Genomic DNA, 17,680 nt, shown 5'->3' with positions numbered 1-17,680 from the left:
ACAAATATCTTTAAGGGAAACCCATGAAATGCAGCCCACAAGGCAGCGATTCCTCTAATGGAATATTCCCCATCTCTCCTAGGGAGTTGAACACTGATATGCTTGGTAAATAGTTTTATAGACCCAACGATTAAAGAAAGATGTTGAAGGCTGACACCCCTTGTCAGCATAACCCTAAGTCAAAAAGAGTCTGAATGACACTTAGAGCTTTTTTTTGCATAAGTAAATTGACAGGGGGCATTGATATACAGAGATTGTAAACATAATTCGCCCTTATAGGAATATAAGCCGTAAAGGAAGCCCTTTTAACAGCTGACTCTACCTTCTTATATACAGAGTATGTAGGGGAGGCTGTCTCATAAATAAATGTACCTGTGATGCCAATCCCTCCATTAATAAACCAACTTTCACAATACATGGAAGTTCCACCTAAACGCTGGTCAAGAGATAGCTTCTATTTAAAAACTGTGGAAAAGCAGACCGTTCGGTCTCTTCCACTTCCTATTGAAGTCTTTCTGAACGGCATTATGAAGAGGCACAGAGTCAGACTCCTTTCTCAAATAAAGAAGGAAAGCGTCTATATTGTTTCCTCCAAAGAAAACTCAGGGAAATCCAGATTAGTGTGGATAGGCTGGAGCAATTCAGTAGGTTCTGAACCATGGACATAGTGAGTCCTCTGCTCCAGGCCCTCCTCATTAAAATCTCAAACCTCACTTGGCTTCCCTCTGCTTCAGGGGATGTGGAAACTCCCTCTCTTGCCCTTAGTACAACCTCTTCTGTATGGCTTGCAGGATGCTGGAATGTGCCATGTCCCCATGGACTTTGGGACATCCCGACGGTGCTATTTTGCAGTATCCTTTCCATCCTCTGTTACAGGAGGGGAATACCTCAAGCAACAGGGGAGTGCTTCTGCATAATGTGTAACCCAGCAACAAATCTTGTGTATTGTACAATGGTCACTATGTTGAAGTCAGGCAAAGTGGGCGTCTAAACTAAATTACATGGCCCATATTTATAGTTTTTTTGCGCTGCATTTGCATCATTGTTTGATGCAAAAACAGCACAAACTTACAAAATATAATTGTATTTTATAAGTTTGCACAGCGTTTGCATCAAAGACGCTAATGTGGCACAAAAATGTATAAAAATAAGCCCATATTTTTTAAAGAAGCCCCACAACTGCTGTAGCAGCGCTGCGCTCTGCGCAGAATGAGAGCACACCCCAAGCACTCGCCCACAATAACAGTCTCTCTTAGCATCACTCTCACCTTAACAGCTGATATGAAGGAACAGCCAGGTAAGAGGGAAAATGATCACAAGCCAAGACAACAGACAGGCACGTGTAGACCAGCTGTACCACAAAGGTCTCTGCTCTGGTTCCTGCACAACCAAAGAGACTGCAGTGATTATAAGAAAAACAAATAGAAATACATTTAAAATGTGAATATAGTGTTTATTGAAGGAAAGTACCATCTTCCTTGGCATGTTACCCCCATTTTTACCTGTATGACAGTATGTTTTTGCCTGTCTCACTGGGATCCTGCTGGTCAGGACCCCAGTGCTCATAGTTTAGGGCCTAATGAAGTGTAGTTGGAGGTCCATGCAGCGATGCTGGGCATTCCACTGCACATCTTTACTCTTACCAGGGCTCAGGCCAAGAAGCAAAGAGGACAGGGAAACTTGGATCCTGGAACAATGAACCAAGTGCTCCCAAAAACTAGGTGTAAGAAGTGCAAACCCTTGTCCACTATCCCTCCTTCCACAGACGATTCCCCTTTTGAGGAAGAGGAATTCTCTCCCTGTGCAGAACCTACACCATAGGAGCTGGAAGCTAACACAGCTGAGCTTTTGGGTGCAGAGGGCCTGCCAGGGAAGAGCTGAGTGTGGCACAGCAAACCTGGCCCACATTGGAGGGCCTCAGACATCAAGCTGTCAAACAGCAACATGGTGATGTCACTGACACACAGAGTTTATTGGGAGAGTAATCTCCTTTATACTGAAGCAAGGGACCCTAAACCTGGTGCAACTAGGAGGCTGGTCATCCCCCTTCAGTACAGGGAATTCCTCCTAACTCTAGCTCATGATATCCCTTTAGCTGGGCATTTAGGCCAGAGTAAAACATGGGACAGACTTGTTCCACATTTTCATTGGCCCCATATGTCAGAAGACACAAAGGAGTTTTGTCGCTCCTGTGTCACCTGCCAAGGCAGTGGCCAGTCTGGTGGCACCCCAAAGGCCCCCTTAATGTCACTACCAGTGGTTGGGGTGTCCTTTGAAAGAGTAGGGGTTGATATTGTTGGCCCCCTTGACCCTCCAACAGCTTCTGGCAATAGATTTATCCTTGGGGTGGTGGACCATGCCACAAGGTACCCAGAAGCTATCCTCTTAAGGACCACTACAGTTCCTTAAGTGGCAAAGGCCCTCCTGGGAATCTTTTCCAGGGTGGGTTTCCCTAAGGAACTGGTGTCAGACAGAGGTAATAACTTCATGTCGGCATACCTAAAAGCAATGTGGAAGGAGTGTGGTGTTACATACAAGTTCATCACCCCTTATCATCCACCGACTAATGGACTGGTTGAGAGGTTTGATAAATCTCTCAAAGGTATGATTATGGGACTCTCTGAAAAACTCAGAAGGAGATGGGATATCCTATTACCATGCCTCCTTTTCGCTTACAGGGAGGTACCCCAAAAATGAGTGGGCTACAGCCCCTTTGAACTCCTATTTAGTCACCCTGTTAGGGGTCCCCTTGCTCTTGTTAAGGAGGGTTGGGAACAACCTTTAAAAGCTCTGAAACAAGGCATAGTGGACTATGTGCTTGGCCTCGGAAGTAGAACGGCTAAGTACATGAAAAAGGCCAGCAAAACCCTTCAGGCCAGCCAAGAGCTCCAAAAGCAATGGTTTGACCAGAAGGCTGTCCTGACAGAGTCCCACCCAGGGCAGAAGGTGTGGGTATTGGAGCCTTTGGCACCAACAGCACTCCAGGACAAATGGAGTGGACCCCATCCAATTGTAGAGAAGAAAGGTGAGGTCACCTACTTAGTGGACCTGGGCACTGCAAGAAGCCCCCTTAGGGTACTTCATGTAAATCGCCTAAAGCCTTACTATGACAGGGCTGCCATAACCCTGCTCATGGCTACAGATGAGGGGCAGGAAGAAGAGATTGACCCTCTCCCTGATCTCTTCTCCACCACTGAAACTGATGGTTTAGTGGAGGGAGTAGTTCTGGCAGACTGCCTTACTGCTGAGCAGAAGGAAGACTGTAAAAATCTCCCTGATCAGTTTTCTGAACTCTTCTCCCTCACACCTGGTACAACTACCTGGTGTGAACATACAATTGACACTGGAGACAGTTTACCTGTCAAAAGTAAAATTTACAGGCAACCTGACCATGTCAGAGATTGCATAAAAGCTGAAGTTCGGAAAATGTTAGACATTAGAGTTATTGAGCCTTCTGATAGCTTCTGGGCCAGCCCAGTGGTGCTTGTTCTCAAACCACATAGCAAAGAAGGAAAGAGAGAAATGCGGTTTTGTGTGGACTATAGGGGTCTCAATACAGTAACAAAAACTGATGCTCACCCTATACCCAGGGCAGATTAGCTAATAGATACACTGGCATCTGTCAAGTATCGAAGCACGTTTGACTTCACTGCAGGGTATTGGCAGATCAAGTTGTCAGAATATGCTAAAGCAAAAACTCAATTTTCTACCATAGAAGGGCATTATCACTTCACAGTGATGCCCTTTGGTTTGAAAGATGCACCTGCCACTTTTCAGAGGCTGGTGAATACAGTCCTCCAAGGTTTGGAAGCTTCTAGTACAACATATTTAGACAATATTGCTGTGTTTAGCTCAACCTGGGATGATCACCTGGTCCACCTCTGGAAAGTTTTGGAGGCCCTGCAAAAGGCAGGCCTAACTATCAAGGCTTCAAAGTGCCCGATAGGGCAGGGGAAAGTGGTTCATCTGCACCATCTGGTAGGTGGGGAACAGATTGCACCACTTCAGGGGAAGATTCAGACCATTATGGGCTGTCTCCCTTTACAATTCAGACCCAGGTCAGAGCCTTCTTAGGTCCCACTGGGAATTACAGGATGTTCAATAAGAACTATGGCTCCATTGCAGCACCCCTCAATTACCTCACCAGTAAGAAAATGCCTAAAAAAGGATGGTGGACAGCTAGCTGTCAGAAAGCTTTTGAGGAGCTTAAGCAGCAATGTGCTCTGCACCTGTCTTAAAGAGCCCAAACTACTCCAAAAAATTCATTGTCCAAACAGATGCTTCTCAATTAGGGTTAGGGGCTCTACTATCACAACTAAACTCAGAGGGCCAGGATCAACCTGTTGCTTTCATTAGCAGGAGGTTGACCCCTAGAGAAAAGCATTGGTCTGCCATAGAGAGGGAGGCCTTTACTGTGGTCTGGGTAATGATGAAGCTGAGACCCTACTTGTTTGGGACTCAATTCATTGTTCAGACAGACCTGACAAACCTCTATTATGGCTTAAACAAATGAAAGGTGAAAACCCTTAATTGTTAAGGTGGTCCATTTCCCTACAGGGGATGGACTATACAGTGGAAGATAGACCTGGGAGTACCCACTTCAATGCAGATGGACTCTCCAGATATTTCCACTTAGACAATGATGACTCATCTGGGCAAAGTTAGCCTTATTGTCCCTCGTTTGGGGGATGGGTTGTGTAGGAAAGTACCATCTTCCTTTGCATGTTAACCCTATTTTTACCTGTATGTCAGTATGTTTTTGCCTGTCTCACTGGGATCCTGCTGGTCAGGGCCCCAGTGCTCATAGTTTATTGCCTAATATGTATGTCTGCATAGTGCTTAACTGTGTCACTGAGGCTCTGCTAATCAGAACCTCAGTGCTTATGCTCTCTTTGCTTCTAAATTTGTCTATATACGCTAGTGACTTCATTTACCAATTTCAATTGGCACACTGGACCCCCCCCATGTTTTGCACCTCCTTTGTCCCTATGTCTTGGGACTCCCGTAGGTGCTGCCTGGCATTCTGAGGGCTCTTTAAAGTGCTTAGAGCCCCCTCTTCCTCCTCACACAGAGTTGAGGCCTCCAGGTCCCTCCTGGGTCCAGCCAGCGCCATTTTGATGCAAAATGCACTTTTGTCGTAACCAAGGATTGTTGGCAACTTCCAACACGAAATCATGCCTGCAACCATCTTCACGCCGTGGAACATCTTTTGCATCATGCAGGAACCCACTAGCATCTCCTTAGGGTGCATTCCTGCAGGCTTTGACTAACCATGAACTCTTCTTTTGCACCCTCTTCCGGGTTGGCAGGGGATCCTGTCCTTCCCGGACCTTCTTTCGCCTTCTGGACTTGGTCCCCTTCCATTGCAGGTTTTCAGGTCCGGGAATCCAGCAGTTGTTGTTTGCAGACTTGGTTGGTTAGTGCATAATCCCAGTCACGAGGTGTAATGTGTCCTAAGGAAACGTGCAGTACTTTACTCCTGCTTTTCTGGGCTCTGGGGTGGGGTAATGTACTTACCTTCACTGTATTCTTACTCTCCCAGCGATTCTGCACACACTACACTTATCTAGGGGAGAATTTGTGATTTGCATTCCACTTTCTTAGTATATGGTTTCTGTTGCCCCTAGACCTATTTTCTCCCATTGCATTCTATAGCATTTCCTATTGTTTGCATTGTTCTATGACTATTTACTTGTCTAATTTTGGTGCCTAGTGTATATATTGTGTATAATACTTACCTCCAGAAGGAGTATTGTCTCTAAGATATTTTTGGTACTGTGTCACCCAAATAAATACCTTTATTTCTTTACTTGTGCATAAGTATGTGAACCTATAAGTGGTATTGCATGAGCTTTGCATGTCTCCTAGTTCAGCCTAAGCTGCACTGCTATAGCTGCCTCTATCAGCCTTAGCTGCTAGAACACTACTACTTCACCAATAAGGGATAACTGTGCCTGGTATAAGGTGTAAGTACCCAAGGTACCCACTACAAACCAGTCCAGCCTCCTACGTTTATAGGTAGAAAAAATCAGTTTGAAGCCCAACGGGAAACAAAACAGGAAGCGTCCTCAGTGAGTACCCACTTGAACAGAATGAATAAGGATGGCCAGATACTGAGACCTGTTGACCCGCCTAACAAAAGGACAAAAGAAAGTGAGAGAAAGCGAGAGAGCAGGTGCATCATATCTGTGTGATGGTAAAAACTCAACATTTAAGCACTTTGACGAGGAAGACAGGGGAAGAGGTAATACGGCCAGTCTCAGATACCACTCCACAAATGTTAACCCTTCCTTTTATACATGTAAGGTAAAAAAAAAAAAAAAAGCAGCATTATTGGTAAGTAGTTCATAAATATAACGTTCGTGCCGCATATTTATGTTGCTTGTTTACTTTGTAATCGTAAATATTAAACTTGCATAATTTTTTTCGATACAATTGCAGAGCTATGTTTACAGAATTTGAACGATCTTTCTTCTGTGGGGTTAATCACAATGGATGAAGAAATAAACTTCAAGTCGACAGGTAAAAAAAACTCATTTTCGCAGTGGTTGTTCAGGTAAAAAACTCATTTTCGTAGAGTTTGGTGTTTCTTTTGAACTGATATATTTAAATACCCCTTGTATAGTTATGCGTACATCTTAGCTTACCTTTTGATTTAGCTAATTTACAGTTTTCTGCTTTGTAAATAGGAGAGGACAGAAAGATCTGTCAAGAAGTGCTGATTCTGTCCGACATCAGTGATAGAAAATGGGGGTGTGGCTTATAGAGGAAAGGGTACTTAAATGCCTTGAAAATGTGGGCTGAAGTAATTCATCCCTTTTACTCTTTCTTTTGTTTTGAGAATATTCCGCTTAACTAAGTTGGCATCTTTATGATTTCCATATCTCACTATGAATATGCTTTTTGTGTCATAATAAACTTATTATGTTAAATAAAACAGCCACACCCATTTCTCACGACAGTGATGTTGGGAATGACAACCTTAATGAAAGCTCCAGAAGATGAACTTATTTTGAGCATAGAAAAGCTACTTAGAACCAGATGTACAAAGAGAATTGTTCAGAAGTTAGCGCCTTCTTTTTCCAAATTCTATTGTAGTTTGCAAAACGACCTATAAACTAATAGTTCCCTCCCCGGGGATCTTCATCAATAGTTGTAAGCAATTGATATTACTTCCCATTTGCTGGGTCCCCGGAGCATATATTACACACATGTATATGTAGTAAATTTATATGTAAGTATGAAGTTACGTGCAGAATTGTAATATATATATATATATATATATATATATATATATATATATATATATTTATATATACATATATATGAATCATGTCCAAGTGTGTATGCACACATGCAGCCTATGTTAATAAAACAGGCTAAAAATGCCTTTTTTCATAAAGTTTTTTTTTTTAAACACATCAAGCAGAGTTCAACATGTCTGTAGTGCAGAAAAGAGAGGCACAAAATGCATTATCATTCTTATATAGAAAAAAAACTGTAGTGACAAGCAAATGCATTACTAGCCAAGAGGTTGCATTCATATTAACATAACAGAACTAAAAAACTGGCACCGTGCCTTTAAGGCCTGCAGAACCTCCAGTATCCCACCATGCCTCAGAGGTGAGAATGAGGTGACAGTTGGGCTACTGCTAGGTCAGTTCTTTTTTCCGGCTCCTTCAGCTAGGATCCTGAAGCATTGAGCTCTCATTTTCTGGATTTTTTACCAGAAAATGTTCAACTTAAACTACCTTTCTAAGTTTTACTCAATGTTTTCACATTGTCTGAATAAAACAAGACACTTTCCTGACACAAAATTAGATTTTTCTTCCTGTAAAATGCTTTCTCTTTTTGTCAAACGCCCTTCTTGTGGCCAAAGGAAAGCTCAGACTGATCCCCACTTAGTCTGCATCATGTGTCTCCCTGAAAGCCATTGTCCTGAGACCTGCAGCCATTGCCAAAATCTTTCAAAAAGGACCTTGAAAGACAGACAGAGAATCCGTCTGTATGGTTTACAAGAGAGGTAAAAAACAACAGAAACCACCTCCCTTCAGAAGAAGGTCTCAAAGGAAAAAGTGTGGAAAAACAGTGAGCAAGATCTACCTCACCCGGTATGAAAATTCCTGTTTGTTCTCTGTCGGCTTCAACGTTAATAGTTCCATCCTCGTCGCATCAACATCGACCTTCGACGTCTAGAAGCACACCTCTGTCGACGGCAGCTCATGTAACATCAAGGGACAACACGTCGAAAGCTACCACACAGCGTCAACCATCAACGTCAACGAAGGAAAAGACTCCATCGGCGGCCACTCATCTCTCGACGTCGAGCCAGCACCGTCATGCTGATATTGCGTTGAGGGTTCATCATGGCCCATCAACGTCGAAACAACACCGAACAGTGCATACTTTTGTAAGTCATTACTGTCTAGACTCAAACACTAAGACAGACATGTAAGTGGGTCAGGCTGTTGTATAGTTAGTTTAGCCATATTTTAGACACATTATTTTAGCAACCTAGGCCTGCCTTCGTACATTTTAGCCCAGTTACATTTTATTCAGCTTGCTTTATTTTTCTAGCAATAGCCACATTTGCGGTATTGTTTTATTTTTCTCTATCTAATTGTTCTTTCACCTTGGAAACCATTACGTTTTTTGAAGGACATTCATTTCACTTTGTGCTTTCGTCAATGCTACAGTCAGATAGGGTTGCTGGCAAAAGTGGTATGCTGTATCTCCAGCATTCATAGAAACACACACATTCCTACATTCCTACATAGGGACCTTTTCTTAGAATGTCAACTGTTTTATTATAAAAACACTCCTTTGTCTCATACACGTTAGAGAAAGATTCCAGCCAGAGGACCACAACTGCATGCTGATTGCCTCGCTACAGCTGCTTGCTTAAAATGCCGAACCCTGGCCTACATGGGGACGGTGTCTCTCTAGACTACAGGCTTCCTTACTCAGGTATGAGGGCTGATATCTTCCCAGGGGGGAAACCTTAAGGGCAGATTAAGGCTAATAATGCTAGGCTCTAACATAGCTTAGGTAAGATATATTTCACTCGTAGTGACAGTATGGTGGGACTGTTTTTGTGTTTCACTCTCCTTGTCACAATTTTGCTTTTATTGTGTTTTATCATCCTAGTTATTGCAATATATGCCATTTTATCTAAGATGCAGTTACTTCAATACATTTTTATTGAATTATATTCCGCCTCTGTTTGTCTTTGCCTGTATGAGACTAATGCAACTGAGAGAAAGGGATAAGATCTGATCAACCACGATTCCCCTGGGGAGTCTTTCTTGTCATGCACCCGGTTACCACAATCATCCTTGCTCTTGGACAGAGATGAGGCGTTGCCAGTTAGCAAGAAAACCCCAATTAGGCCGACAGGTGTCACATGGAGTGTAACTGTACTTAGTGCCCCACAATCTATGTGATCCTACTGCCCAAATCCAGTAGCCTCATTAGGATAATGAGAATCTATGCAAAAAAGGCTTCTTTAACAAATCTGTTTAGATGAAGCAGTAAAACTGCTTGTGCTTACACTGCCTCGTCTGCAGGACTGTGGGATGGGCTTGCTCATCTAGTCAGTGCTTATGACTATTGATGAGGATCCCCTGGAAGAGAAGGATAAGTTACATACCTGTAAATCTTAGTTCTCTTCCGAGGGAATCCTCATTAAAGTCATAAGCAACCCCCCACCTTCCCGGATGAGACACTTGATGTACAGCAGTTTCTATTTCTGATATTTTTCTCTTCCACTAGCCGAAAAAAAAAAAAAAGACCTAACTGTAGCCCAACTGTCACCTCACCCTAACCTCTGAAGCATGGTGGGATACTGGAGGTTCTGCAAGCCTTAAAGGCATGGTGCCAGGTTTTTGGCTCTGTTATGTTAATGTGAATGCAGCCCATTCGCTAATAATGCCTTTGCTTTTCACTACAGTTTTCCCTCTATATAAGATTGCTAATACATTTTTCAACAAATGAAGATTCAAAGTGATAAATACAAATTTTGGTTCCCTAGCAGCATGTGTAGCTAAATGTATAATGTAGCAGTTAGATAGGTTACTGACAAAGAAGGCAATAACTTGTGCAGGGCCTTTAGCATCTGTTAGCCCAAAGTAGAAGTGCTATGTTCTAGTAGGTAATTTCTCGAAATACTGAATTGCAGGGAGTAGCCATTTGACCGACCTTATAAATATTAACAAAGGAGGTCGCAAATTGTGACTCACTACCATTTGCTGTCTCACAGGGATGCTGGCCTGCTGGAGTCAGCAGACCACCATGTCTGTGATTGGTTTTAAATAAAGCAATCTTTTTTTGTTTGTTTTAAACTAAAGGCAACCCATTTTTCTTAATGGAAAACAGGATGTGTTTAAAAAAAAAAAAAACTATTTTTTAAGAGTGGGCAGTGGTGCCCTAGTCCCAGCAGCCGATGGTCTTTGTCACCTATAGCCAAGTGTGGCCTGTCAGGGTCTAGGGCAGGGTGCATTGAATTTTCAGAGTTGCAATTGGGAACTGTGTAGAACAAGGCTGGAACTGTGACCTGTCAATAAAAAAGCAGGCATAATTAGTTAGGTACAGTGCTGACCATTCTTTGTCCGGCAGCGCACTGGCTGGCATATTGGAGCTGCACATGCTGCTACTGCTACCAGTGAGAGAGCAGTATGTTTGCTGGGCTTTGAATTGGCCATGGACAGACTGCTAGCATCCCTTAAAGAACAGGCATTGGTAAATGAATTAGGTTTCACCTATGTGATTCATAATAAGTATTAAAAGAATGCATTGCTTGAAAATAAAGCCTACTGCAGATATAAGGCAATGTGTAAACAAGCAAACCCAGCAGAAGAGACCAGATTACTTGCTTAGTAAGGCACTTATTATATGTATCCATTTCCAAACGTAGCCCCTTTCAGGATTACAAGTCAAGCTAAGGCCCCTGTAATCGATTTAAATGATCAAGTACACTGCACATCAATGTGACTAGTGAAAATATTTAGGACAAAAGAAAGCTTGAAAGATTGCCCTTCAAAACCTATAACTGAAGCAGAAAGAAACCTAGTCTAGTAGAAAATCAGAAACCATGCCTTCCCAACATTACAGAACTTTAATACTGCGAACCATAAGAGAACTTGTATGCAGAAATGGCAACATCTGGTAGTCCTGATTTAAGGCCCGCGAGCACTACATACACAGGTCCCTCAGGGCAGGAGTTAGAGTACATTCAGCAAAAGGTTATGTATGAATAAGCGCTGCCTACCATCTGATTAAACAGGAAAATGTGAAAAGCTTCCTGCCACCGAGGACAGGCCTCACCTACCAGGTCAGATAGTAAGTCTGAAGTATTCTTTAGAAAAGCATCAGTACAATAATTTCCAATATGATACAAAGCAGAGCAGCAGATGGTGTTTCTGCTTCAGTCACAATCTTTACCCAAGATTGAAAAATTATGATTTGCAGCATGGACAAAAAACAGAAACATAGAATAAAAACCTCAATACAGCATGTGAAGCCAGGTGCTGCTCGTAAATTATCAGCCTTATGCAACTGCGCTAGCAAAATTAAGTTGATCTCACAAATTAGATTAAGGGGCCGATAACGAGTTTGGCGGATGGGAAGGCTCGTTCGCCGAACTTCCGACGGGGAGATTGCCGCCTTACTGGCAACTTCCTCACAGGCCCCATTAGGACTTTCCCACTGGGAAAGTGGGAGCAGCATTGTCACTGTCTCGTAATAGAGCCAGAGGCAATGCTGCCGCCCGCAGGGGGCACAAGCACCTTCATAATGTGCATTGTCAGCATAGCAGACAGTGCATATTACCAGGGTGCTGGGCAGAGGATGGGCATGCACGTGGTCCCTGCAACTGTTCTCCACCAGCCTTTTCATGGTGGTGAAACCTCTGTGAAAAGGCTGGCAGAGAACTTGGGTGTTATCAGCAAGGCGGAGCTGAGTTCAACACTGCCCTGACTGATTCCAAACTGCATCGCTGTCCTCCGTCAGCTCGTCGGGAGCACTGACGGAGGTCGTTTGGTGGTCCAACCTCCAAACTCCAAATTTTGCGGTCAGACTGCCAAACCGGCTGTGGTCATGAAAGCCGCCATGAATCTGGCAGTCTGTTGACTGCCAGACTCGCAATGAAGCCCTAAGTACTTTGAATCATCACAAGTTAAATGCTTGATCTTGAAGGTGCACTGTAAATAGAAAGTATTATTTTCTTTCATCTCTGCAGACTTATATAAATGTCTCTGGACTCAAGAATCAACCCAGCCCTATTGGCTTTGCCAATGCCAGTTAACTTTCAGGTCATTAAGGATGTGCTTATTGAGGGAAAGCCGTGTATAGTGCTCAAAGAGGTGCCGTTTAGAACTCGCTGCTAACATAGGCCTCATGGTATTAGTTTGATAACCATGTTAACAGTGTGCATGAGCCACGTCTTCAAAAAAGCTCTCTGCGCTCCAGGCTAGTTTTCACTCATGACAGAGCAAGCCAGCTTTGCAGTCATTTCTCCCTAGCTTTTTGTCCAAAAACTTATGTGGTAGAGTTAACCCATTATGCACTGGAGGCAACTGCCAGTACGGGGCATTTTAGCAGTGAGCAGATATAGTTTGTATGGTACTTTGCACTATTTGTCTCCTTTTTTAAGAACTGTGCCAAATACTCTGGACTCACCCTTGAAAGCTCAAATAGAAAGCAACAGGAAATCAAGCACTCTTTCATGATGAATTACCATTGACGGTTTTTGAAGCAGGTTCCGCCACATCATTTTAAACTTGGCTTTTGCAGTCAGAAAGAAAAAACAGAAAAATATTGCATTTCTCCACATTTGAGACAGGGTGCAGTCCAACTGGCATGAAGGGTACAATGTGGTTGTTCTTGTAGATAAACAGTCCTTTGTGGCATCAGGAAACCTGGCTTTTAGGCCTGTCTACCCTTCTTGACCAGATTGTGCGATCCTGGGCGAGTACATTTATCCCCTGAGCCTTTGTTATGATATCTGCTAAAAATTGGGAGTGTCTGGAAAGGGGCCCAAAGGATGCATTAAATGCAATTTATAAACGCTGGACAATATACACCATTCGGTATATTTGAGACAAGATGTGATGAAAATAATTCAACTAATTAAGTTTGCTACTGTGTGTGTTTTCTTCAGGTTGCATGTTTTATTTCTGAATAAAGGGGACACTCCCTTTCATCCTTTTAAACAAAAGAGTTCCCTGTCCAATTGGGCTATGATAACAGTATAGAGAAATGTTCAATGCACAATGCTATGCAATTCTATATTTTCATTAACTGAGCAGTCATGAAACAGGGAGGAAAACACGTCCACGTTTGTAAAAGGCTAGCTCGCTATAAAGTGTGCAAAAGTGATGTGCACTGTGCAGAGAGTCCAAGCAACCCCACCTTAGTTTATAGAGGTAAAACTAGACCACCTAATGCTCTAAGGGCCATATTTATACTTTTCGACGCAAAACTGCACTAACGCAGTTTTGCGTCAAAAAAATTAGCGCCGGCTAACGCCATTCTGAAGCACCATGCGGGCGTTAGCCGCCGGCGCTGCCTGGTGTGCGTGGAAAAAAACGACGTACACCAGGCAGCGCCGGCGTAGGGGGATATGGAGCTTGGGCGCCAAAAATGGGGCAAGTCAGGCTGAGGCAAATTTTTCGCCTCAACCCGATTTGCGCCATTTTTTTCGACTCCCAACCCCCATAGAAATGACTCCTGTCTTAGCAAAGACAGGAGTCATGCCCCCTTGCCCAATGGCCATGCCCAGGGGACTTCTGTCCCCTGGGCATGATCATTGGGCATAGTGGCATGTAGGGGGGCACAAATCAGGCCCCCCTATGCCACAAAAAATAAAAAATACTTACCGGAACTTACCTTAATGTCCCTGGGATGGGTCCCTCCAGCCTTGGGTGTCCTCCTGGGGTGGGCAAGGGTGACAGGGGGTGTCCCTGGGGGCATGGGAGGGCACCTCTGGGCTCCTTCCGAGCCCACAGGTCCCTTAACGCCTGCCTTTTCCAGGTGCTAAAAAACGGCGCAAAAGCGGCCGTATGTCATTTTTCTTGACCCGCCCACTCCTGGGCGTGAATTTTGCCCGGGAGTGTAAATACGGCGCACATCCCTCGGAGTCAATTTTTTAGACGGGAACGCCTAGCTTGCATATCATTAACGCAAAGTAGGTGTCCACGCTAAAAAATGGTGCAAACTCCATGGACTTTGGCGCTAGACGCTTCTAACGCCAAAGTATAAATATGGAGTTAGTTTTGCGTCGGAATTGCGTCAAAAAAAACGACGCAATTCCGGCGCAAACAGAGTATAAATATGCCCCTAATTCTTATGGTAGCTTGGCCGAGCAGTTAGGCCAACCTTGGAGAAGTGCTAAACATTTGTTTTACTCACAGTATTGATAAATGTGGACACACACTCAAACGAATAACTCAAGACAAACTTTACAAAAATACTTCAGATTTTTATAACATTTTTAAGACCAAAATCATCAAAAGTACTTTTTAAGTTATGATTTTTCAAACTTTAGCAAAAATAGTCTTTTTGTGCATAATTACGCACTGTAGCAATCAATGGGAGAAAACTTTCTTTGAAAATGCATTTAAAATCAGGTAATGCGTTTACCAATGTCTCTTTTTGTTTTGGTCGAGGCCATCAAGGTGGCGGGCGGTTCCCGGTTCCAGCGGGAGCAGCGTCTGAAAAGTCCTTAGTGCTGGTGCAGGACTACTGCAGGGGACCACTTGGAAAAGCACAGTATGGGTGGACTTGAAGGTGAGTCCAGTGGGTCCCCTTGGGAAGTAGAGGTTGCAAGGGGTGGGGGACCCTTAGAGCATAGTTGGTTCTCCAGTGCAGTGGCCTGGGAGGCTGGGTGCAGAGCAGATAGGTGAGCTAAGAGCTGTGCCCAAAGGTTCCCTTGGAACCAGAAGACAGGTCACTTTGAGGTGGATTGCAGGTCAGCAGGTCCAGTCTGGGGGGTGATTCTTATGTGTCCTGAATTCCCTTGACTGGAGCTTGCTTCTGGTCCTCAGAGAGTCCGGAGTGGACTTTTCTTCTATGTGTCTGAGGTTGAAGGTCCAGTACTGCTGGCTATTGCCCGGTTCAGCCACTGGAGGTCTCAGTACCACCAAACCTGGCACACTTGCAAGGTTTGTCCTCCAGGTCCATCAGGTACAATTTGGCCTAGCTGCTGTGTCTGGTTCCTTTGTCAGTGAACTTCACTGTCCTTGGCTTTTTTGTTGCAGGGAGTGATATATTCACTCTGGAGGGAGGTCCTTGGCAATTTTCAGAAGGATGGAGGTCCTCTGGGTTTTTTTAGTGTCTGTCCGATGTCCAGTCAACCCCTCATCAGTGGATGACGAGTCCAGGACTTCTGTTCTCGGGCCTTGGGTCTTCTTTGTTGTTGGCCTTCTTGTGTCCTTGGAATCTGTTCTGCAGGATTAGGGGTGCCCACTAAATACTGCATTTAGTGGGCGTTTAAGGGAGTGACGAATGGGTCATCTACCTTATGGTGGCTACACCCACTATGTGACCATTTCCTGTGGACAGAGGTCACTTCCCTATCCCTTTTGGCTACTTTCCTACCATGCAAGATGAAGGAAAATGAAATGGAGGGGTAACCTCGCATACAAATCCTTAAGGGTGGTGCAGGCTGTAGGTGGCCTCTCCTCCTGTCCTTTGTGTATTTTCCCACCATTGCTCTCACCGACAGTGGGGGTTTGTAATGGGGGTGGCCATCCACTGCTAGCAGCAGGACTGGAGGTCGAGTTTCAAGGGTGTCAAGCCCTTTGAAGCTCACAGGCAGGGCTATGCACATTCCTGGTGGAGGAGGTGTAACACCTCTGCCCAGGAAGGGCTTTGTTTTCTGAACCCAGAGAGCAAAGGCTCTCACTCCAGGGTTTCAGAATCTTGTCTGGTGGTGGCAGGCTGGTTGTGACTGGCTAGCAACCATGCCAGGCTAGTTAGCTTTTACAGGGGTCTCCTCTAAGGTGGCCCAGGGTACCTTTTGCAATAAATCCACTACTGGTACCAGTTTGGATTTATTGTTCTGAGGTGTTTGATACCAAACCACCCAGGGTTCAAAGTGGCTATCATGTAACTGTGAAACTCATACTGGCCAGTGTCCAGCACAAGCATTTAAAATGACTGCTCTGTTCACTTACTATGCCCCAGGTTTGGCAAGAACACAGTAGGGACAAATTGCTCATGCATCTATGCCCACACATGTAGTATAGTGCACCCTGTCGTAGGGTTGAAAGGCCTGCCAGAGGGGTGACTTACCTATAGTGCATGCAGTGTCTAGTTGACAGGTCACACAGGCTGTGTGCCATATCAATTATGCATGTTAGGATTGCACCATGACACTCAGCCTGCAATAGCAGTGCGGGGTGCTCTTGGATGCATGATCCCTGAGGGTGGCACAATCTGTGCTGCTGCCCTCAGAACCTTTTACTAGGGATTTATAGTGGCAGCTAAAGGTGCTGCCAATTGTATCAATATTTTTGCAACTTTAGGGAAAGAACACTGGCACTGGGGACCTTGTTAGCAGGATCCCAGTGCACTCCATTCCAAGTTGCATTCAGAAACCAGTCAAAAGGTGGAGAGGAGGGTACTGCACCAGGGTGCCAGTTTCCCACATAGTTCAAATGAGAAGAGAAATTAACCCCTGGAGATGATCTTTGAAGCAGAACAATGCTGCATGAGACAATGTACTCCCCAGTGCGGCCTGTGAGTTCACTCGGCCGCATGGAATGTGTAAACCAAACAGGCTTGGGGATGAGCTCATTGTCCGGAGGAACTCCAAGAACATACATTCAGAGCCAAGATAAATAACCAGGCGTTAGCCATGATACAATAACTGCAGTGGAAAAATAGCATAAAAATCTCAGAGCAGAGATACGCTAACCACTTTATACCAACTCCAAACTTTTTGTGACAAGTTGACATATTCTTCTCAGTTGGCTTTTGTCTTAGGTAAAAGACAAAGTGCAGTTGTGTTTCTCTGTGTCTTTCCTGCTGTGTTTTATGTCCAATCTGGAGAATGTTGGCCTTCATAATGTTATTGTAAAGGAATGGGATGATTGATTTGTTATTTATTTTATGTAATTGATATAAAGTGTCAGTGAGCAACAGTGTGCCTTACAGAGAACATTTTGTTGCTGCAGCAGAAGCATCTTGGACATCGGGTGACATTAGATAATTAGCTACAAGGTGTCGGAGGCAAGAATGTCAAAACAAGGCGTCAGAGGCAAGAATGTAAAAAAATGTATTCTGACAGGACGAGATAAATGGTGTAAAGAAGCACGCTCTAAATGAGCTCAGCCAGGGAAATATAACAAAATGTAAACAGTAAATGCTCTGCAGCCTCAAGCAAAAGAAAATAGTTCCACCCACCAAAGCAGAAAAAAATGAGTAATTGGGCCACGGGTTACTGACAAGAGAAACACAGGAAATAAAATGCTACAACCAATAGAAATGGAGGAAAAGTAAAGAGGCAAGCATACGGACTGATCAGAAGTGAAGGCGGGATGTAAGTCCCTTTTTTAAGATATATTAAATAAAATAGATTTCACAAGCACAGCTCAGGTACTGTGCAGGCGAAACCTAATAAAGGATTTGTTGTACTATTCCCAATCACAAATCACAAATGTTCACTTTCTCCACTGACTGT

At 44.0% G+C, this 17,680-nt stretch overlaps 1 protein-coding gene across 1 annotated transcript in view; it reads left to right on the top strand.

Annotated features, from left to right (window-relative positions):
- The window catches only part of HFM1 (helicase for meiosis 1), a 2,166,952-nt gene that overhangs the window by 1,006,938 nt on the left and 1,142,334 nt on the right, over nt 1-17,680 (top strand). Inside the window, exon 14 of the mRNA XM_069233212.1 lies at nt 6,442-6,522. Within this exon, the coding sequence (XP_069089313.1) occupies nt 6,442-6,522 (81 nt within the window). The remainder of the gene's footprint in view (nt 1-6,441; nt 6,523-17,680) is intronic.

Source organism: Pleurodeles waltl, chromosome 4_2 (assembly GCF_031143425.1).
Source record: "Pleurodeles waltl isolate 20211129_DDA chromosome 4_2, aPleWal1.hap1.20221129, whole genome shotgun sequence".
Lineage (NCBI taxonomy): Eukaryota > Metazoa > Chordata > Amphibia > Caudata > Salamandridae > Pleurodeles > Pleurodeles waltl.
This window is presented reverse-complemented; position numbering and strand designations above follow the sequence as displayed.